Source organism: Chelonoidis abingdonii, chromosome 15, assembly GCF_003597395.2.
Source record: "Chelonoidis abingdonii isolate Lonesome George chromosome 15, CheloAbing_2.0, whole genome shotgun sequence".
NCBI lineage: Eukaryota > Metazoa > Chordata > Testudines > Testudinidae > Chelonoidis > Chelonoidis abingdonii.
In genome coordinates, this window is record NC_133783.1 from 49,755,106 (window position 1) to 49,778,180 (window position 23,075).

Genomic DNA, 23,075 nt, shown 5'->3' on the forward strand with positions numbered 1-23,075 from the left:
ACTTTTCAGCTTGGAAAAGAGAAGACTAAGGGGGGATATGGTAGAGGTATATAAAATCATGAGTGATGTGGAGAAAGTAGATGTATTAAGGAAAAAGTATTTACTTATTCCTATAAGAACTAGGGATCACCAAATGAAATTAATAGGCAACAGGTTTAAAACAAATAAAAGGAAGTTCACACAGCGCACAGTCAGCTTGTGGAATTTCTTACCTGAGGAGGTTGTGAAGGCTAGGACTATAACAGCGTTTAAAAGAAAACTGGACAAATTCATGGAGGTTAAGTCCATTAATTGCTATTAGGATGGATAAGGAATGGTGTCCCTAGCCTCTCTTTGTCAGAGGGTGGAGATGGATGGCAGGAGAGAGATCACTTGATCATTACCTGTTAGGTTCACTCCCTCTGGGCACCTGGCACTGGCCACTGTCGGTAGACAGGATACTGGGCTAGATGGACCTTTGGTCTGACCCAGTATGGCCATTCTTATGGACTCGAGTCCTAGTGGGCCTTCGACACAGACCCCATCCCACTGCTGGGCCATAGGACCTGGGTCCTAAAGGCATACTGACCCAAGTCAGACAGATTGGTGTGTGGACAAAAGGCAGGCTTGGGCTTGAACCTGAGTCTAAGCCCAGGCATATGTTGTAGTGTAGACATCATTACATCAACTGATATTTTCACTTTTTGTTCAGTAAAATAAGATCAGCCAATTAAATGTGACCCTTGGTTTACTTTGATTGTTACAATTATTAATTAATTCTAAATTACAGTGTGAAGTATAGAAAAATGTGTATCTTAAGTGGAAGAACTTTTGGTTTGCATATGTAACTGGTCTAAAGAAGGGTTTTATTTTCAGAATTTCTTGAGGTTGGCAAGAAACAACCTGCCCTTGATGTTCTTTATGATGTTATGAAAAGCAAAAAACATCGAACATGGCAAAAAATCCACGAGCCTATTATGCTGAAGTACCTGGAGCTCTGCGTGGACCTCCGCAAGAGCCACCTGGCAAAGGAAGGATTGTATCAGTACAAGAACATTTGCCAGCAGGTAGGAATTGTGAAATGTTCATTCTTTAAGAACCGCAGCATGATGTACGTTAGAGTAGTTGTATATTTAAAACGTATTTATTACTTCTAAAACATAGAATTGTTTGTATCCAGGACCCCAGTCCTGGAAGTTGCTGAGGTCTGCCGAACCGCTTGCAGGGGTGGAGTCTAGATAGCAGAGCACCCAATATAATAGGTCTCCAAGTTTGATCGGTATATCTGGGCACTATTATAAATTTAATCCAAGTAATAAATAATAACTTGATCTTACATTTATGGACTTACTCGATATAAGCCTGCTTTAGATTTTACCACCATAATTAGAATATATGCTTACAATATTTGCTTCCCATTGCCGGAGAAAGCCACTTCAAATGTTCTGCCTTTGATCTAGGTGAACATCAAATCCTTAGAGGATGTTGTTCGAGCCTATTTGAAACTAGCTGAAGAAAAAACGGAAGCTGCCAAGGAAGAGTCCCAGCAGATGGTGCTAGATATAGAAGATTTGGATAATATTCAAACTCCAGAGAGGTAGGAGGTCTTTCTTTCAATTATAAACCCTTGTAAGGGTTTGTCTCTTCTGTGTTTTTACAGCACCCCGGTATCTTAATCCTCTATGGAGTCTCTGGGTGCTATCATAATATAAATACTTCCTACTGCTGCTGAAGGTTATGCTTCTGCTGTCTTTTTAGATAAGACTTAATGTAGCTCTTACCAGTTGTACATTTTAAAAATAAGATTTTTCTATTTAATATACAGGTCGTGGTTTTGGATTTGTGATTAGTTTGAGATAAGAGGTTTGGAGTAAAATTAAACCATCAGTATTAGAAAAAGTGGCTTTATTGTATAAATGACATCTGACTTGTAGAGTAAATGTAAATTTTGCTCAGTCAATATCCAGATATTCTTTATGATGTAACTTTATTAAGGCAGATTATGTATTTAATAATGTAAATGGTTCTGAGTGTGTCTCAGAGTTGGTGGAACCCAGTTCAAGCTGTCTAAACATTAAAGTGCTTGACCATGCTGTCAAATTTTATCTTCTTGACATTTTACATCTGTAATTAGGCAGTTCTCCAAAATCATATTTTAAGAAGGGATGTTTCTGGGGTGTGTTTGTGTTTGAAGTTTCAGTTAATGCCTCCTTTAGGAAAACAAACTACCTGGTGATTTGAAGGGATTTGTCTGTTGGCTGGGTGGTGGTGAAGAAATGTTCTTAACAGCCTGTGACAAATGTAACCTTAACAAAAATGATTATTTAATCAAGCATCATCCTGGTCAGTACCATGGAATATGTAGTTGGTCAGGTATGGGCAAATCAGTAATTATTTGGTCTAGTTCATAGGCATGTATGTTCATAAATAATTTAAAATTTGTTAGGATATTCTTGAAAGTGTAAATTTACCTTGTATTTGTAGACGACTTGGTATCTTGCAGACTAAGAGATGGGTGGATTTAGTTAGAAGCAGAAAAAAAGACATTTTAAATAAGTAGGATGTTGAGCAAGTACACATGGAAGCTGTCACTATCTGCATATCTTCTAGACTTTTAGAAAATGTATCCTTTTATATTGCTTAGGCATATCACTTTAAGGCTGGTAGTCTGTTGTGAAGGTTATAGAAATCAGTGACTGTGTGACTGTACCTGTTTTCCAAACAGTGTCCAAGCATAAACTTCTGCTTTGTCACGTCAATAAATACAAGAAAGCACCTGAATCGGCTGCTGTTCCCTCTGGTAGCATTGCAGGACAAATGGGGAGGAAGTCTGGGACAGTAGAGGAGTCTACTGCTCTCTTGGTGGAAGGGGGAAAGACTTTGTAGATGAAGTGTTCCCAAAACAGTCTTTTTGTCTGGTGGTGTGAGGAATACCAGAAGCAAGGAAACCTGGGCTTTTCAGGGTTGCCACTCAGTACCATCAGCTATCTACATAGGATGCAGCTTGAGTGGAACTAGCTTTGAAATTCACTGACAAATGTATGACTTTTTTTTAAATTCTTCATAACAGCCAAAGTCTTGGGAACATATAAAAATATACGGTAAACTGCCGTTGAAGTTTGGCTGGGCTATTTTGTAGGTCTTAATAAGAAAAAGGTAAGTGAGTGATGAGGGTGAGAATCGTGGGGACTAACTGTCATTTTCTCAATTATAGTGTTCTCTTAAGTGCTGTAAGTGGGGAAGACACTCAAGATCGTACAGATCGGCTGCTTTTGACTCCCTGGGTTAAATTTCTATGGGAATCGTACAGACAGTGTTTGGACCTTCTTCGAAACAATTCTAGAGTGGAACGCCTCTACCATGATATTGCACAGCAAGGTAAAATGAAAGCATGAAAAGTAAATTACAGTGTGACTTAGCACATCTGTGTGTGCACACCCTCAGCTGAAAAATTATAGGTCACTTTTGCTTGAATATAGCTATTGGTGGAAAACACATTAATCTCTCAGGCTTGTGTGCATGCACACAATATTTTAGAAACTCCTGAGGCCCCTTGACTCCAGGATGGCTGGTCTGTAATTGATATCTTACTTGATGCAAGTAGTTTCTTATAACAAATCTTTCAAGAGCAGTTTTATTTTTCCAGGAGTTTCCTATACTAAGAATATTTAGTAGTGTTGTACCTGTATTAATCTCTAACCTATTTTCTTAATAACAAGTAGAAGGCACATTTTCCCCTTGTTATCTATTATGGCAAATGTTGTCCCTCCAATGATGTATGACATGTAATCAATTTTAGGTGCAATAGCTAACTGTCTGAAATAGTTGTCCTTTCAATCACAAATTATTGGACTCCATACAGGAATACCTGGGTGAACTGTTATGGGCTGTGCTGAGGAAAAGGAGAGATGAGAAAGTCAGGGTTGTCCTTCTGACCTTAATATCTGAGTTTTGAAAGAAGAGAAGTGGACATATAAAGAATCTCCTTTGGGGCTTTTTTTTGAGTGGGATTGTGGAAGAAATAATCTAGATTTATTTTCTTCCATTTTCATAACAACATGGATATTTGTATCCTTTGTTGAAAGAAACAACTCCAAGTTACTAGATTTTTTTTTCCTGTGTCCCAAAATTGTGCATATTGTGGGTGGGTTCCTTTGTTCCTTGGAGGGGTCTTCCTATCATTCATCCACTGTTCCCTGCCACACTAATTTTTCTCATCCAGAATTGGTCTCCTGTCTGTCACTGGGAGAGAAAGGGATATTTCATCAGTAGAAGTGTGCCGATGCAGGCACTCTTATTTTATTTTAAAAAGAGCCTTAAAAAGAGGGTGAAGTAGAACACTAGAATTTACCCCCTTTTTGTGAATGTTGAAGTAACTTGCCACAGTGGACTAATCTGAATTTCAGAAGTAAGGGCTTGATGAGAATCTTTTTCTGCTTTTCACAAAACCAGAAACTTTTAGATTCCACCACCCAGAAAGTTTTATTCAGAATTATTTTGGACACTTTGTGAAAGGCTGGTACAACATAAAAGCAAGGAACCATGTTTCCTGTCAAACATTTTAAAAACAGTCTAATAAAGTGGTCTTGTCAGGTTTTTAATTGAGTAATTCTGCAAAAACACTTAAGGTAGTATTATCCGGCATAGTCTTTGGTTTGTCTTTTGAGAGGCTTTCAGTGGACTTCTCCAAATCAAGAATCTTTAGGCAACTTGATTTTCATATCATGCAGTTTGAAGCTATAGATAATTTTATAGTTATTTAATAGTTAACATTTAATAGTTAATATTGCTAACATGAACATCATTCAATTTCACAGCTTTTAAGTTCTGCTTGCAGTACACTCGTAAGGCTGAGTTCCGTAAACTCTGCGATAACCTGAGGATGCATTTAGGGCAGATCCAACGCCACCATAACCAGAGTACAGCAATAAACCTCAGTAATCCTGAGAGCCAGTCTATGCACTTGGAAACAAGGCTTGTACAGCTGGACAGTGCTATTAGCATGGAATTGTGGCAGGTATGTATTAAACTTATTAACAGGACCCACAGTACTCTACTGCACCAAGATCCATAGACCCTCAGTCCCAAACTGGCATCAAATTTTGAATTCCGTGGTGTGTTCTCCAAGATCTAAAATACATACAGGAATGCGAAGATGTAGAGTGAAATTTTAATGTGTTGAATTTATACTGTAGTCATACGTGTATTAAGTATCAAACAACTGGTGATCCTGGTGCTGTCTAGAACTTCAAGATAAGCCACTATTTGCAATGGAAAATGTATTTTTGTGGGCGTTGATATAGTTGCTGAAGACTGCTTGGAGTATAAGTAAAGGAAATCAGTTAGTTGACCCTCTTCATCTCTGAAAATTTGCTTTCTCAAGGGAGAGATCAGGTTTTCTGGAGGCATTCAGCAGGGACCTAAATCTGTGATGGGGGTCCCCATTCTCTAATTCAGGGTTTGGCAACCTTTCAGAAGTGCCGAGTCTTCATTTGTTCACTCTAATTTAAGGTTTTGCGTGCCAGTAATACATTTTAATGTTTTTAGAAGGTCTCTTTTTCTCTAAGTCTATAATATATAACTAAACTATTGTTGTATGTAAAGTAAATAAGGTTTTTAAAATGTTCAAGAAGCTTCTTTTAAAAATTAAATTAAAATGCACAGCTCCCCTGACTGGTGGCCAGGACCTGGGCAGTGTGAGTGCCGCTGAAAATCAGCTCATGTGCCGCAGGTTGCTTACCCCTGCTCTAACTATTTTCAAGGTCCCAAAATTGTGGAATATGACTATCCATGATTTAGATACTAATTTACTTTTGTTATTTCTACTCAATGTTTTTCCTTTAGAGAAATCCCAAAGTCAAAATTACAGTTATTAATGCAAGTTTTGTTAATTTGTTTTACATTATTCTTAAAAATATTTCCATTATGTTCCTTTATCAGGTGTAGATTTGTCATGCTTGTAATATAATAAATCTAAGGCAGTTCTGATCACTATTGATTGAACGGGAGATAGAGAGACGGGCAAATAGAGCTTGTTGAAAAAATTCTGAGGAGACATTTTGTCATTGGAATTCGCCAATTTGTCAAAAATATGCTTTTCAAAGATCATTCAATTTTGATGAAATTCTGATGGAAACCAGGCAGGCTTCTGACTACCTTGTGTGCTTGGTTTCTTGTCGGCTCACCCATCTGACTCCTTTGTATTCTGCCTGGTGGGCTGACAAAGAGAGCTGAGAGCCTCGCTGAGAGTCCAGGCTCACTGATCTTTTGTAGCCTTAGGCTTCCAGGGTCTGTGTTCCAAAGCATCCCACCAAGCAGACTGCCTCATGTTGGGGGTTTATTCCCTTTTATAGAGAATTTTGAAATCTTCTAGTTTTGTGCCAAATTGGAATGAAACCAAATTTTTCCATGAAACAGAATTCCCTTCACTGCGCAGCTCTAGCAAATAGTTTTAAAGTATTTGCAATATATGTAAATCATTTCTTTGTTAGAAAGGAATATATTTATTTGTGGGTAACTGATCAAGTTGAAAATTACAGATAAAGATACATATTCAAATGATAAAGCTGTGAATATTAAATATGCTCCTAAAAGCTTTAGCTTTTAGTTTTCTAATTTTCTTGCAAGTAATGTACTGAAAATAATTCTTTTGTTCATTATTTTAGGAAGCTTTCAAGGCAGTGGAGGATATTCATGGGCTATTCTCCTTGTCTAAGAAACCACCCAAACCCCAGCTGATGGCAAATTACTATCACAAAGTTTCCACTGTGTTCTGGAAATCAGGAAATGCTCTTTTCCATGCATCCACACTTCACCGGCTGTACCACCTCTCAAGAGAAATGCGAAAGAATCTCACACAGGAGGAGATGCAGAGGTGGGGAGAGATGCTTTTCACCTAGCTTCTGGTTTTAATCACTTATGTACAAATGAATTCAATTTAGTGTGTAATAAGAAGCAGATGGAATGTTTATTTGAGAGGGTGGCATCAGATACTAAACAGCTTTGCTTATAGGGATAAATAAAGAATGTCCCAATAATAAGGGCAAGAAGGACATTCAACGAATCTTGTAATGAAGGTGAGCATTGGGACTTCCTGGGTGTTGTTACCATATTGGCCACAGACAGAGACCCCGAGCAAGTCACCAAACCTCTGTCTTGCCTCCATTTTGTGAAATGGTGAAATACTTACTTCACCTGACTTAATTATTATTAGTAAAGTGCTCTGAGATCTTTGAATGAAAGATACTATGTAAATGTACATTATTAAGGCTGACAGTAGACTCCATTCGCCTCAGTGCTGAGTGTGACCTTGAAAAGGCTTTTGAGGCATGCTGGTGCACTCAGTGAGCAGCAGTTGGCTATCCATGGCTGATCTCTGGAGTTTGTAAACCGGTAACGTTCACCTGCAAACCCTTGTAAATTCAAAAATGGTGAGAAGGTACAATTTAAGGAAGATGTTTACATTCCACTTAAACTCACTTATCTGGGCATTCAGCACATATTTCAGATTTTATTTAATGTCACCTTCTGCAGAAACATATTCAAGTTAGACTGATTTTTAATTGATTTTTTTAAATTATCGCATCAGATTAATCAATTTTATGGAGATGTCAGTTGCTGTTATTCCACAGCTAAGGAGCCTTGTGATTGTACTGAAAGCAGGACTAAGATGGCTCTGGCTACCATCTCTTTACTGGATATTCTTTAATTTTTTTTTGTGTTTGGAGAGAAGGTTTTTTTTTTTTTGTTTTTTTTCCCCGCCCCCCCAAAGATCTGAGTAATAAAGGGCTGATATCGACTTTATCCCTGCTAGAAATTAAAAAGCACTCAGAATTAGTCTGAACACTGAAATACTAAGATGTCTTGTTTTCTGGTGTTGCTTGGATTTTGACATGGCGTAGTTTTCGAAAGAATAAATCATTCACCCCTTAGCTCTTATTCTGATTAGATGCTTCTGTTTTGCAACTGAAATATGTGTAAAGAAACCAACAAAACACACACTCTAAGATTTCTATTTTATAATTCATCTTTTGTGATTATACTTTAACAGGATGTCAACCCGAGTCCTTTTGGCTACACTGTCAATTCCTATAACTCCTGAGCGAACTGATATTGCTCGTCTTCTGGATATGGATGGTATCATTGTTGAAAAGCAGCGACGTCTGGCCACTCTGCTGGGCCTCCAGGCCCCACCTACACGCATCAGTCTTATTAATGACATGGTAAATAATGGTGTTTGAGTGAAAGGTTTTATATTTAATCTGTAGTTTCCTGCAAAAGCTGCTATAGTTAGATGTCGAGCTGCAATTCAAAATATTCCAGTAAATTTAAAAAGTCCATTAAAGTAAAAGAATTCAACATGATCAACTGTAAAGATGTTTATAATTTAACTGTGTAGTAATATACTTTCTTCTGATGTGCTAGAAAGTCAGGCTAAAGTTAGTCCCTCTCTTTGGTCTGTATTTCTTTCTCCATTTGAAAAACAACATGGATAGACTAATCCTAACTTTGTGTCTTTGTACCCAGTGAAATTTAATGTTCCAATATAGTGATAAATATTGTCCATTTTGTGACAAAAGCAAACCAGAAGGCTGCTGTGAATTATCCTGCAATGGCTTTGGAGGGATTGGAGACCAGGAACTTTCATTTTTTTTCTTTTGACTTACCATATTGAAATTGGAGGGTAGTTATTTAGATTAGATGTTTTAATATTATATTTTTCAATGTGTATCAAGGTAAGATTAGTACATTAAGATGAGTGAAGGTTTACAAGGACCTAGGCAGTTAGGAAAACTTACCCTTGTTTGGTTTGAGAGAAGGTCAGTGAGATACATATTGTCTTCTGGTGATACCTTCCAAGTCTTCATGAACAAAATACCTTTCCTTGAAATCAGTTACATGCATTGAAAGCTGAACTCTTGTTACCTCTCACAATGTAAGCATTATTGTTTTTGCGTCAAGCAATTTTTTTTGTCACTTATAATTTTAGAACTTTGGGAATTTACTAATAAGCTGTAATATGTACATCTGTAGTTCAGATCCACTCTTAAATATACTCAAGCAGGGCCTGTTTTCATTTGTGTCTGGGAAGTGCCTAACATGCTGTGCATGCCAGCCCAATCAAAATACTTTTCATAGACTAAATTTTTTTGTTTTTCTCTGTTCTGACATTTTGCACCTGAAAACTACATTCCACAAATTCTGTGCTCTAATTTAAATAATGTATCACATGTTTGATTGATCAAAATGGTTTTAATTAAAGCATAATGAATTAAGCATTTCATTAGCTGTATGTTTAATTTCTTAGGTACAAAGTTGCTGAGTGTAAATATTACAGTATTGAGTTGTTATCCTAAGCAAATATTTTTTTCTTCCATTATGTTGACTTTAGGTGAGGTTCAATGTAGTGCAGCATGTTGTTCCAGAGGTGAAGGACCTTTACAATTGGCTTGAAGTAGATTTCCACCCACTAAAGCTATGTGATCGTGTAACCAAGGTGAGTCCTGTAGGAGCATTTAGAGAAACATGAGTCTGGGCAGATGATATTAGCAGTTAGCAAGGCTGGATTGTCAGGCCTTTGGGTCAAGGACTTCATTTGGCCCATTTTCGTTATTGCTGTACGTTTACATTATACACTGCTGTGTATGCCTATGTTGCTATATAAATAGCATATGAAGTTGTTTTCAAAAGCATTTTTAACCTGCCATATCTGTTGGCACCACTTAAAGTGCTCCTACAAGGAGACATAGTTTTGGGAGCAACCTTGAAATTCTAGCTCTCTGGGCTGGTGAAGGTGATATTGGGGAGGCAGTTGAGCTAAGCTTTTGGTAGTTGACACAGCCTCAGTCTCACACTCTTCTGGAAAGCTACTGAAATGATTGTATGGGGAAGGGAAAAACTGAATGTCATCTGCATTTACCTTTAGGTGGAGTTCAAGCCACAGTGAGAGTAAAATAAGCACTGTAAATTTGATCCACTGAATTTTTCTTAATTCCACAACTGGTGAAGCACATTATATTGTCTTTGTATCTGTGTAAGAACAGGAATATTTCATGTGCTAAAGAAACAGTGAAGGTAAATTCACAATGTGGTTAATATGGCCAGTCCTATCAGTCCTTCCTACAAAATCTAGATATCCATTGTGTAAAAAACAGTAGTGTGTTTATCAAAAGATTTGCATCAGTAATAATTTTATAATTAGGCCGTGCTTTGCTTCATGCATTTTGGAGAGTTTGTTTAACTTGAAATTTGAAGAGTGTTTTGGGGCTCTCAGATGCAATAGATATTGTAACTTTCTGGGCGTTGTGACAGGTTCTAAACTGGGTGAGAGATCAAGTTGAAAAGGAACCTGAATTGCAGCTGTATGTCCCACATCTGCAAAACAACACTATCCTTCGTCTTCTGCAGCAGGTATGATTATAAAAAAAAAAAATAATAATAAAAAATTGGATGTGCACAGGGGTGTCTGAGAATGATTTGGAAGATTCTGAAGCCAAAAACGTTCCATTTTATTTTCTGTCCTAAGTAAAAATTTGCCATTGAATGTAATGCTCTTAGTATAACTTTGAGACAGTCTTTTTTCCCCATCCATATAACACATCCTTCCTGTCTTATACTGCTTTGTTAAATACAATTCAGCTGCTATCTGTTTTAAATAACTGTATACACTGGTGTAGAATTTTATCTAGACTTATTTGTTCCTTTATTTAACTTTTCAGTCTTGTCTTATGTCTGTTCAATCCTTTGTTTCCTTGTAGTTAATTTGAAAAAGGCTTGTTTTGTCAAACGCACATTTCATTGACCTGAACCCATTGCAGTGGTGAGCAGTGTTATTTCTGATGTGCCAGACAACAGCTGAAGGTTAATTAGCAGCATTGCTGTATATAGTTACTGCTGCCAGTCTCCTTCAGACAAAGAACCTAGTCAGGAAAGTCACCTGATCCTAGATTAAGATTAAATAAAGTGTTGGAAGAAAATGTTGAAATGGTGGTAAAATATGCATAATAATTAAACACATCTTGATTAACCTGTTGCCAAACTGTCAATTAATCACGCTAACTTTACAGCGAGTGCAACAGTTTTAGCTTCTGTTAACCTGATTTTTAATGGGAAGAAAACTGAATATTCATATATTGTGCAGGTGGCGCAGATTTATCAGACTATCGACTTTTCTCGTTTAACTACCTTGGTTCCTTTTGTTGATGCTTTCCAATTAGAACGTGCTATTGTCGATGCAGCCAGACATTGTGACTTACAAGTAAGTGCCATAAAAAGACTACTGTAAAAGTATGTGTGTGTGTGTTTTTATATTTATAGCTTTCCAATATCTGGCCAAACTCAAGGGTCAGATAAAAAGTAGCAGGTTGAAACTCAACCCAGATAATACAGAGTTGATACTGATGAACAGGGAAGAAGCAAATTGAGGATGTGATCTCTTTTTGATACATTAATTTGTTAATATTTTTATGTTCTTAAATTGTGTAGCCCTCCTGCAATAATGAAGAGGAGTTCAGTACGTAAATACAATAAATAAATTTCAGCAAAACTTGTTTGTGACTGCCCAAGGGATCAGCAAAAACAGATTGTCTAATACAGGATGTCCTTAATCAAAAGTCTAACAAAACAATTCTGAAAACTTTGGGCACGCTCCAAAGTAATCACTTAGGACCAGTTCCAAAAAGCTATGCTTGATGCACGCTTTGTCCAGCTGTGGGCATGATATAAAACAGCAAATATCTTGAGACATTTTAACTTCTGCTGTAGGTAAGATGTATTGCCAGTGGAAGTCAAGTATATACTTATGTATTAAACATTAACCTGAGCTGTAGCCTACACTACCATATTTTTGCATATGATCATGAAGAAACAAACTGTTCTTATTTCAGAGCACATCACATCTGTTCATTTGATTTAGGAAAGACGTTGAGTCTAGTTAGTACCTAAAATAAAACACTTGCAATTGAAGGCCTCATTAAAGTCACTGGCAAAGCTTCGAGTGGCTACATTGAGATCAGGCTTTTACTCTTGGTGTCTACTGCCAAGTTTAAGTGGAATGAAGTAGGGCAAGTTATCTGTCAGTAATGAAAGGGTAGTAGCAAGAACTATTCATGTAGTTGGTTTTCACCTCATGCAGTGTTCCTTACACAGAATCATTGAATGATTCTGTCTTACAGCCATGCTTCTGTTCTTATCTTTATTCAGACTTTGGACAGTCACTTCTTTATGGCGGGGGTGAGCTTTTTTACAAGCAATTTTGTTCTGTTGAAAGTAAGCCAGATGTAGCAACAGTTTTGTTCTTTAATTGTTCAAACATCATTTCCAATATCTAGGACAGTTGTTTTTTTAAAAATTAATTTATGCTTAGAGCTCATCTACATGCTGAAATTGCACCATTTTTTAACTTAGCTTGGTTTAAAACAAATTTAGTTAAACTTGTGCAAACCCCTTTGTGGATAAACTTCTGTTTAAAATTGGTTACATTGTTTCACCTTGCACCTGTAAATTTAAGCCAAATTTAAACCTGTTTAAGAAGGGTCACATGCGTTTGCACCACATTAACTGAATAAGTTTAAAATCACGCAACCAGTGAAATTGGTCCATCTTTGTGTATTGACCTGGCCTCCGAGATACGGTCAACTTAAAATGACACTTCTGACAATGCAGTGGTTATTTATGGCAGTAGAATTGTATTTACCTGTTGTTACGAGTACTACTTAAGTTACTATAGCTGAAAGAAATAATTATTTTTTCAGTTTGTTTTGTATATTTGATAGTACTTTGTGTGTAGTCAATTTTACTGTTTCCTGTGTGTTGTCATTTGCCCAGCTATGGGTCACTGTTATAACAATGAAGAGAGAGACATTATTTAAATGTAATAATTAAAAAAAAAATTTTTTTAAAACCACAATTAGGAAGCACAAATCACTACTTTTAACTCACTTTTTGACACTGTCTATATTTCAGTTTGATGTCTCATTTTAAATATTCAGTGGTGCCCTGATCCTGGTCTTCTGAATCATTTTTCAATGTATTTTGTAAAGGTTCGCCTTGATCATACTTCTCGAACGCTGAGCTTTGGATCAGATTTAAATTATTCAACTCGGGAAGATGCCCCGCTTGGCCCTCAGCTGCAAAGTATGCCTTCTGAGCAAATTAGAAATCAGCTGACTGCTATGTCTTCTGCTCTCGCTAAGGCTCTTGAAGTCATTAAACCGCCAAACATAGTGGTAAGTATTTTTAAGTTTTTGAAATTTTTGTTGGAGGAAAAAAAAAAATCTCAACATTCCACGAAGTGATTTGTGTCTCTGTTGTAGTTTCTGTTCAACCTTTTCTTGCCTAGTCAAATGCACATTTCATTGACCTGCTCTCATTGCATTGCTGAGCAGTGTTATTTCTGATGTGCTAAACAAACAGGTGAAGGTTAATTAACAGCATGACTATATGTAGTTACTGTTGCCAGTCCCCTTCAGACAAAACAACTGATCAGGAAGGTCAGTGTGTACAAATTTAATATAGTAGTAAAATGACTATTAGTGGCAGATGGCTAAATGTGTCTTGGCATCCTTTTGCCCTCTCAGTTACATGAACCTCACCCTTCTAATTCCACTAGCTTTTTTGGATTAGTCAGATATACTTGTTTTGGAGCTGTTGGTGTCTGTGTAAATATTAATAGTTTGTTTAATTTACTTTCCTATGGCACAGGAAAACCATTTAGAATCATAGAATATCAGTGTTGGAAGGGACCTCAGGAGGTCATCTAGTCCAACCCCCTGCTCAAAGCAGTACCAATCCCCAACTAGATCATCGCAGCCAGGGCTTTGTCAAGCCTGACCTTAAAAAGCTCTATGGAAGGGAATTCCACCACCTCCATAGGTAACCCATTCCAGTGCTTCACCACCCTCCTAGTGAAAAAGTTTTTCCTAATATCCAACCTAAACCTCCTCCACTGCAACTTGAGACAGTTACTCCTTGTTCTCTCATCTGCTACCACTGAGAACAGTCTAGATTCATCGTCTTTGGAACTCCCTTTCAGGTAGTTGAAAGATTTGACAGTCTATAGATAGTTAAATAAATTAATGGGCACAGCTGGGGTTTGAGTGGCCCAAAGCATGATTGTTGCATTTTTTTCCAGTAATATGTTGCTCCATCTTTCTCTATTTTATTGATATTATTACTGTTCTAGAGCATTGTGCCACCTGTTGTTTTACAACACTCAGGTTGTAACGATGAGCTGTATTCATGTACTTTTGAAATAAGTAAAAACGTAAGCTAATAAAGTGATATTTTGTCAATTTTATGTTTTGTAAATTTCAGAATTTAAGGAATAGGTGGTTTGTCAGATTGAATTAGATTATTGGTCCATCTGGTAATGTCTTCATCTGGCAGTAGTAAATTATTGACACTTCTGAGGGAAGCCAAAAATTCCATGATGCATCTAACCAGTTAGTATGTGGCCATGTAATGAAAGACTGTATCACCAGGTACACATCCATTTTTAGTTGTCCATTTGATTTTTCCCTTCCCAAGTGTAGTATTTTCACTTGTCTTTGTGGAATTTCGTCTTGTTGATTTTGGACCAATTCTCTAATTTGTGGAGGTTGTTTTGAATTCTAATCCTGTTCTTCAATGTACTTGCAGCTCCTCTTACCGTGTGCTCATAAAATCTGCAGATGACACCAAACTCTACTCTACTATTTAAGTAATTAATGAAAATATTAAATAGTACTGGCCCAGGACAGACCCCCGCAGAATCTCACTAGATAATTCCCCCCTGCCCCCCATTTTACTGCAAACCACTGATAACTACTCTTTGAGTACTGCCTTTCATCAGGTGTTGTACCCACCTTATTGTAATTTCATCTAGACCCTGTTTCCCAGTTGGCTTCTCAGTACGTAAAGTAACAATATTTATTGAGTGGGCACTGTTGTCTTTAGATTTTTGTGTTGTGTTCAGAGTAATCATTTTGTACACGCATTGTTTCAGTCTTGAGTTGACTGCTAGATAAATTTTTTAGAGGTGACTACCTACATGATTAAGTACTACTATTGATTGTCATAATAATGGCTGTTAGCAAAGTGTTCTTAGGGCTGGGTCCAAAGTCTAGTTAAGTAAATAGGGCTCTTCCCAATGATTTCAGCGGGCAGTGAATTGGGCCTTCTAACTTTAAATTCTAACTGATTTATTATACAGCAGGGGAAAAATAGAACCGTACATGGTTAATTTCTGAAAGATATTTAACATATTTTCTGTTTCCATGTTTGTACTGTTGATGTGTTTAAACTTACTGAATGTTTACATTCAACATGTTTGACTTTACAAGCGTTTAGTGAAAATGCCAATTATTTTTTAGTGATAAGTTTGGCAATCGCACTAGATTTGAGATTGGCTTTTACATTTTATTCTTTAAATTGCTGTTCGTTGTTAGATACAGCTTGATCAGCATGTAATGGTGTCTAGTAGATATTATGGTTGTACACAATACCTGAGGTCATGCTCATATATATTTTTATATATAATTATTCACTGTGTTTGACCCAAATATAGGCACATTACACAGTCAGTATTTTTAAAGAGACCCAAGTATTATGACCCACTAGCTAGACCCATATTTGTATAGTGGAGCTTAAAATAACTTTTCAATTATAATAGTGTTTAATGTGTACTTTTATTTTTAGCAGTCTCGAAAGGTTGGCAGTCTTTATCAAATAATAAATGTTTTCTCCATAGCGACAGAAGTCCTTTAACAATGTGTACAAGTTACAGTATTACTCCCTTTTTTTAGAGTAATCTTAATATTTCAACCACGATTTATCAAGAATTTCCATCTATATAAGTATAAAGTAAGCAATAACACAGTATTCCACGGTATGTGCTCATCAGTCTTATGAATGTATATTGTGTAATGCAAGTTACCCAGTACTTGTGTTGGCTGAACATATCCTGAAATGTTGTGCTTAAACCATTTCTTTATAGTCCTTTAAATGTTTTCCAAATAATATCGTTTTGTTATGATGTTGGACAGCAGACTTTGGCCAGTTTCTATTAATTGCCCTAAGCTGGCCCACAGTTTAAACATCTGCTTGACTTGCAGGTGCAGTCAGCTAATTAGACATATAAATGCTTGCAGTTGTACCTGCAAAGAAATTCAGAAACTCAAGAGTTCTGATTTTAAAATCAAACCCCCTTTGTGGTTACAGTTGCAAGCTGTAAATCAAGTAGGCTTTTTTTGTTTCTTCCAGAACTTTGCTACTATATCAACACACTCTGTAACTGTGTCAAATTCACTACAATGCTTATGGGTGACATTTTTAAAGTTCTCATTAAGCCTTTCCTCCTCTCCACTTTCTTCCCCTTACTCCTGTTGCCTTCTCTCCCATTAGCAGTACTTATAAGTGGCTTCAAAGAAATCTGTTAGTCTTTAAAATGCCACCGGACTCCTTGTTGTTTTCAAAGAAATGTACGTGCTGCTTCTCTTTGTTCTCTTCATAAAACTCTGCAGTGTCTGATTAGCTAAGGTGTGGTGGTGGGGGATGGGTGGTGAGTAAAGAAGAAATGGCAGAAGATACTTAAAAGTCTATGTGAAACCTAGTTATTTTTTATAAATGAATTTAAAATAGTCTCAGATACTGCATTTGCTTCTGAGTCATCCTGTCAGTTTTTGTGATCCTACAACTTTCTCTCTCCTGTTGCTGTATAAAAGATTCATAGAAACATGGAAAACAGATTAAATGATTGTACAAGTGAAACTGGCTATACATAAAGTGCTATTTAGTGCATAAAAACAAACTGAAAAAAGTGTTTTTTCCATCTCTCAGTTGTAGAATCAGAGCTGTTATTGTTACAATGGTATGTAAAATATTTTCAGACCAAATTGATTTTTTTTTTAAGGAAGTTCAAAAATTTCATAGCTAGGACACACTTCATAGAGTGTTGATTGGATACTGGTATGCTTAACATGTTTAACTTTCTTTTCATGTGAGTATTCCCTTTGAGACTACTACTAGTATATGTTTACAGGATTGGGAACCATGAGTTCAGTTTCAGTAAAGCTTTTCATGCAGTTACCGAATATAGGAAATAAGATGACTTTGAGTTGTCTGGTTTATAATGTTTCACTTTCTCATGACTTGGGAATTTTAAAGGTATACCAACCAATTTTCTGTCTTGTTCTTAATTTGCATTCAGCAAGAGAAGGAAGAACAACATCAGTTAGCTGTCACTGCTTACTTAAAAAATTCAAGGAAAGAGCATCAGCGTATCCTTGCTCGTCGTCAAACTATAGAGGAGAGAAAGGAGCGTCTTGAAAGTCTAAACATTCAGCGCGAGAAAGAAGAGTTGGAACAGCGTGAAGCTGAACTTCAAAAAGTTCGTAAAGCTGAAGAAGAGAGACTGCGCCAGGAGGCAAAAGAGAGAGAGAAGGAGCGTATTCTGCAAGAACATGAGCAAATCAAAAAGAAAACTGTTCGTGAACGCTTGGAGCAGATTAAGAAGACTGAACTGGGAGCTAAGGCATTCAAAGATATTGATATTGAGGTAAGCAATTTATTACTGGAATATTGAATTTATTCTAGATTCTTGTACTGTTATTCAGCTGCCTAAATTTCATATTCTCCACCTGTTTTTTTTTTTTATGTCAGTAAGACATTCCTAAAAATATGAGACTATCAATTTGGGCAATTTAAATATTTGATCAATCATTGGGATAGGAGCTATTTACATGTAGGAAAGAAGTCCAGCCATTTGAGAGGGGACTGAAGATTTCTACCATCTAGATACCTACCTAGTAATAAAACATGAAATAGATATCCAAATTGTACCATGACAACGGGACTATATCTTAGTTAGAATTCAGATAAAAATCCATGACATGTCTTCAAAGTAGAATGCAAGTTACACAACAGACACTAACAGGAGTGTAAAAATGTTCAGAAAGTCAACTAGTTTGAAAGTTAAATGAGAAATTGCAAAAAAAAATTAAAGTAAGCATAGGAGACTGCATTCATGCAAGGAAACAACTGTTTGCTTTCTGTACTGTTTATTAACTTTAATATCTGATTGTAGGATCTTGAAGAATTGGACCCTGACTTCATCATGGCTAAACAGGTTGAACAGCTGGAGAAAGAAAAGAAGGAACTCCAAGAACGTCTGAAGAATCAGGAAAAGAAGGTATATAAAGCAACAAGAGTCTGGACGTGGCTGTATAGAAACTTACACAGGTTTAGTTAAACCATTGTGAACCCCTGTTTGGATACACTTTTATACTGATTCTAAAACAGTATCAGTTTACCCTGCTGCTTTAGAGATACAGGAGCAAGCTGAATTCATGCAAGCCAGGTTTTAATTGATTTGAGTCTCTACACACAAATCTGCACCAATTTAACTAAATTGGTTTAAAATCACATCTGGGATTAAACTGGTGCAATTTTGCATGTTTCAAAGACGCATATGCTGGGAATACTGAGGCAGCAAATATATTGGGTGAAGTAGAAATATTTTTTTAGCATATTAGATTTGGTCTTTATTTTATACATTATAGGTATAATACGTTTGGTTTTCTATATTTAGATTGACTATTTTGAAAGAGCAAAGCGCTTGGAAGAAATTCCTCTGATAAAGACTGCCTATGAAGAACAAAGAATCCGAGATATGGACCTGTGGGAACAGCAAGAAGAAGAAAGGGTAAGGATATTTTGATTTCATATAGCAGCATCATTTGGTGCTCAATATAAAAACTAGGTCTGTGCCATATGTAGGCTTTCCCTTGTCCAGCTCAATCCAAGAAGGGTAGATGTGATTTAGTTCATAGGGAATTATTTCGGTTTCTCATTATTTTCTTCCCACTCATGGATAGCGATGTCTTTTGTGTCAGTCCAGCTAGAGAAAGTGGCAACTGTCTGATAAGCTGCCTCTGGTTGTGGGCTCTGAGGGCTAAACATCCTCAGCGGATTTGTTGTGTTATAAAGACAAATATTATGTAATTTTAAAAAATTGTTAATATTTTTACTTTTGCATATTTGTAGATCAGCACAATGCAGCTGGAACGTGAAAAAGCCTTGGAGCATAAGAACAGGATGTCAAGGATGTTGGAGGATAAAGACTTATTTGTATCTAGGCTCAAGGCAGCACGACAATCCATTTATCAGGTAAACATCATGTGTTTTTGTTGGAAAAGCATTTCTATAAAGTACTTAATTTGTGAGTTCAGTGTTCCACTTGAAAAATACAAATGAATTAAATTTAGCTAGACAAGATAATGTCTGTTTAAACTAAAAAGATGTTGCCCTGCTATTTTTCTGAAACTCTGGGGGAAAACCCTTTCTGGCAATCTAGATGAATTCAAATTTAGACAGTTGACCCTTTAAAAGACAAACGGTGATGGCCACAATGTGACACAGAGCCACAGAACAATTTTGTAATTCCAGAGAGGCCTCGTTCTTTCATTGAGAGTTACATTAATGAAGTGTGCATGGGAGTAGAGATGTCCACTTGATGATCCGGCAGACCCTGTCGCTTCCCAGGCACTGTCATTTAAAATTGCTGTGGCATGTACCACAGTTGCTTACGTGGAAAAGTAATTATTAAAACATTAGATGTATTTTAGCTGCCTTTCGGTGTGGTTTAGGAGATGGAAATGAGGGAGAGCCAGCAGCATGTGACCAGTCAGCTCTTCTAGACCACAAATAATCCACAGACCACAATTTGGAGTTGCTCGTCTGGTTAGAGTAATCATGAAAATGTTTCTAATCTAAAGAACAGACTTAATTTAACACAATTCTTGTGTTTCAGTTCTGTCTTTTTAGTTTGATTCAGCAGATCACTTTTATATGTTACAGAGGAATCTCTGGTATTTTGATATGAGACTAGGTTCCTGACCTAACAGGTCATACTTAAATTAGATAAATGAAAGGGGAGAAGAGATGCAATTGAAATTGTGTGACTTAGTTTCCTGTTCTAGCACTTTGAAAACTTCACTGAATTTCTCTGAAGTGTATTGGAGATTTAGCAGAATTCCTCCCATAAATATTAAAGAATTTAGAAGGGAAAATTATCTAAAAAATGTATCTGTTGTCTTCAGGGGTTACCTCTTCAGAGTTTTTTCCTGAGATTTTTAGGGATATGAGAAACTGTCAAAATCAATATTCCACAAAAGTAGAAATTTAGGTTATCTTGTTAAAGAGAGAAGAGGTTTTAGCAGCTTTCTGGTAGCTATGTACAACTCTTTTTGGGGCACTACCTGTGATTTCTGAGAGATTGGGCATCTGTTTATTATACTTGGGTTTCTGAGGAAACAAAGCACTAGAATTGTGGATGCTGATTCCATTTCTCAGAGGTAGACCATTGCATCCCTTTATTCTTAACTCCCAGAAGGGGGTTGGCAGGAGGAAAGTTTAACCATCACCCCGTAAAATTGCCAGTGAATGGGAAGATGGCTACTGCAAAATTTGATGACATTACTATTTTGTAGTTCTTTGCATCTTTGTTCAGTGACCTAAATAATTCTTCAGCTGTTGGATTGAGTTCTGAAGATTTTACTTGTACTCTTGCTATTTTTCAGGAAAAACTCAAACAGTTCGAAGAAAGGTTAGCAGAAGAAAGACATAATCGTTTGGAGGAACGTAAGAGACAACGCAAAGAGGAGAGGCGTATTTCTTATTACAGAGAAAAGGAGGAGGAAGAGCAGAGATTGCGAGAAGAGAAAATGCTCAAAGGTAAAATTTAAGAGACATGCACTGAATAAACAGAGTGATATTGTATCTCATTCCTTCTTGAAGCGTCCCAAAATCTTTCAAAGTCAAGTATAGGTCACTGTGTTCCACTGGATAGTAGGAAATTTTTCTGTTCCTTTCCATTCGCAGGAAAGTTCTATATTCATTGCAACCAGACAGTGCATCTTGTGAGATGCATGCTTGTGCAGCCACCCAGCCTGCTGGCAGTCTTTTTCTGTGTACGCACAGACACACTAAGGGCAGAGGTGTGTGGAATGAAGGAGGGGATAGAGTAAGAATGGGAGTTGGAGTGTCTCTGTTCAAAGGTTTCAAATTAGAGTTCTTGCATTCTTTCTTTCTGTACATGAGAAGAAAAAAATAGAGGGAACATTTTTGCCAGACTGAGAACACAAGAATTACCATATCGGATAATCGGAGTATTCTCTCTAGTCCAGTATCTTCTGTCTGTGGTGGCTAGTACCCGAGACTTTAGAAGATGATGTTTGGAAATCCTTAGATTGCACAAATATGAAATAACTTTCCATAGGGCAGATATTTTCCCAACCTGCTGTTAATGGATGACTGAAGCCCTGAAGTGTCTGATCTATATTCTTTATAAAACTTCTTAAAATCGTATCTTTATTCGAGATTTTTGTATCTGGCTTATGAAATAATTAGTTGCTTTTTTTTTTTGACGCATCCTTAAGAAGAACTTCTTGCCCATGCCTGAGGTGCATCAAGGTTGTTTTGGTGTTAACTAGTATTTCACACTTTTTGTATTAATAAATTTGATTTGTGCAGCAATAAATAGATACTTGCATGGTTTCTTTATTGAATATCCAACAGCTGTTGTGCCGGATATCAAGTTGATCAATTTTTTTGTTCTTTTCTGTCACATAGATGTTAATTACTTTCAAAAGAAGAATGCTGCTGTTCACAAATACTACAATAATTACTTAGATGTTTGTGGGTGGGAGGAGGACTATTGTGTACCCTTTCTCTTTTTTCCTCCAGTTATAAACTACTTTCAGAGAGGATTTGCTCTATTGGTAGTTTTTTATTTTTTTCAAAAGAATACAAATTCTTCTTGCAGAGCTCGAAGAGAAGGAACGTATTGAGCGTGAAAAACGTGAGCAGGAACAGCGTGAATACCAGGAGCGTGTCAGAAAACTAGAAGAAGTAGAGAGGAAAAAACGTCAGAGAGAGCAGGAAATTGAAGAGAGGGAGCGTCGCAGAGAAGAGGAGCGGAGGGGTCTTGATGACCCACTTTCAAGAAGGGTATTGTGATTTGTTTTTTAATTGGCTGATTGCTCTTCCTCTCTCTCTATTTTGTAAGGAGCTGAAAATGCGGTTTAGGTGGGCTAATGAAAGTTGTGTAGAGGTGTACGACCTGTAAGGAAAAGTTTACTTAAATTCTGTGTGCTTATTTGCTCGTCTAGTTCAGAAGTTAATATTTGGGTGCTAGCAATTGACAATTTATTCATTGGCCACAGAAAATTAGTTGTCAACAAATTGAACCAATATGTTTAAAGGGGTGGAGAATAGATTTAATTGTGGTCAGCGCAGATGAATTGGGAGGGACTAATGAGGAACAAAATTGTAATGGCGTATGCTAAAGTTGTGAATCAGAATAACCATTAAAGGGAAACTCCAGTCTAAACATAAAAATAAACATACTCGCTATTTTAGGTTAGAAGAGTGAAGGACTAAAAAATGTCTTTAAAAAATCAGAAGCTATCATTTTGAAAATATACTATAAAATAGGACTGTAATAATGCACTTTCCCAGTACAGTACACTAGAAATAACAATTTTTAAAAAATCCAAACTCATAAGTTAAATTGTGTCATTATTTTGGGGATTGGTATAATAATAACAGCCATTCCAAAAATGTGTGTTACGTCCTGCAATTTACCTATGCAAAACTTTGAAATTTTCTAATTTTTAATACTTGCTAATGGGAAAGCTTGTTTTAGGTCCGCCTTTTGATGTGTCATTCAAGGAGATACTGAAACAAGTAGAAGTACTTGTAGAAGTACTCTTCTACAAATATATTTTTGAAAAGGTGGTTGTTCTTAGCAAACAATATCTAAAACCACCAGCTCATTTAATACCAGGTGACACTCTTGTCCATTACTAATTTGCCTGTGTGAAAAAGTTGATTTCCAGTTCCTAGGGAACAGGTATCCACATCACCCAAAAAATGCCTTCACAACTGGCACACTCACTGAAAGCAAGGATTGCATGATCCTAGGTAGTTAACTGTGATCTTTTGTGCTGAGAGAACTTTATCTACGGGGCTCTCAATTTCGTACTACTTACCAGCACTACTACATATACATATTCTAGTACAGGGAAAACTTTTCAGTCAGAAACTAAATGTTTAATCAC

At 36.7% G+C, this 23,075-nt stretch overlaps 1 protein-coding gene and 2 non-coding genes across 3 annotated transcripts in view; all 3 read left to right on the forward strand.

Annotated features, from left to right (window-relative positions):
* EIF3A (eukaryotic translation initiation factor 3 subunit A) overlaps positions 1–23,075 on the forward strand; it is a 51,772-nt gene that overhangs the window by 12,280 nt on the left and 16,417 nt on the right. The window contains exons 2-17 of the mRNA XM_032780773.2: positions 856–1,046; positions 1,440–1,576; positions 3,194–3,357; positions 4,797–4,996; positions 6,645–6,853; positions 8,030–8,201; positions 9,371–9,475; positions 10,291–10,389; positions 11,120–11,236; positions 13,020–13,205; positions 17,165–17,512; positions 18,041–18,145; positions 18,545–18,658; positions 19,000–19,122; positions 20,535–20,688; positions 21,779–21,963. Of these exons, the coding sequence (XP_032636664.1) occupies positions 856–1,046; positions 1,440–1,576; positions 3,194–3,357; positions 4,797–4,996; positions 6,645–6,853; positions 8,030–8,201; positions 9,371–9,475; positions 10,291–10,389; positions 11,120–11,236; positions 13,020–13,205; positions 17,165–17,512; positions 18,041–18,145; positions 18,545–18,658; positions 19,000–19,122; positions 20,535–20,688; positions 21,779–21,963 (2,609 nt within the window). The remainder of the gene's footprint in view (positions 1–855; positions 1,047–1,439; positions 1,577–3,193; positions 3,358–4,796; positions 4,997–6,644; positions 6,854–8,029; positions 8,202–9,370; positions 9,476–10,290; positions 10,390–11,119; positions 11,237–13,019; positions 13,206–17,164; positions 17,513–18,040; positions 18,146–18,544; positions 18,659–18,999; positions 19,123–20,534; positions 20,689–21,778; positions 21,964–23,075) is intronic.
* On the forward strand, positions 10,765–10,895 carry LOC116825087 (small nucleolar RNA SNORA19). Its single transcript, XR_004373764.1, has one exon. It is a non-coding gene; the product is annotated as a small nucleolar RNA SNORA19 (small nucleolar RNA).
* On the forward strand, positions 13,323–13,454 carry LOC116825086 (small nucleolar RNA SNORA19). Its single transcript, XR_004373763.1, has one exon. It is a non-coding gene; the product is annotated as a small nucleolar RNA SNORA19 (small nucleolar RNA).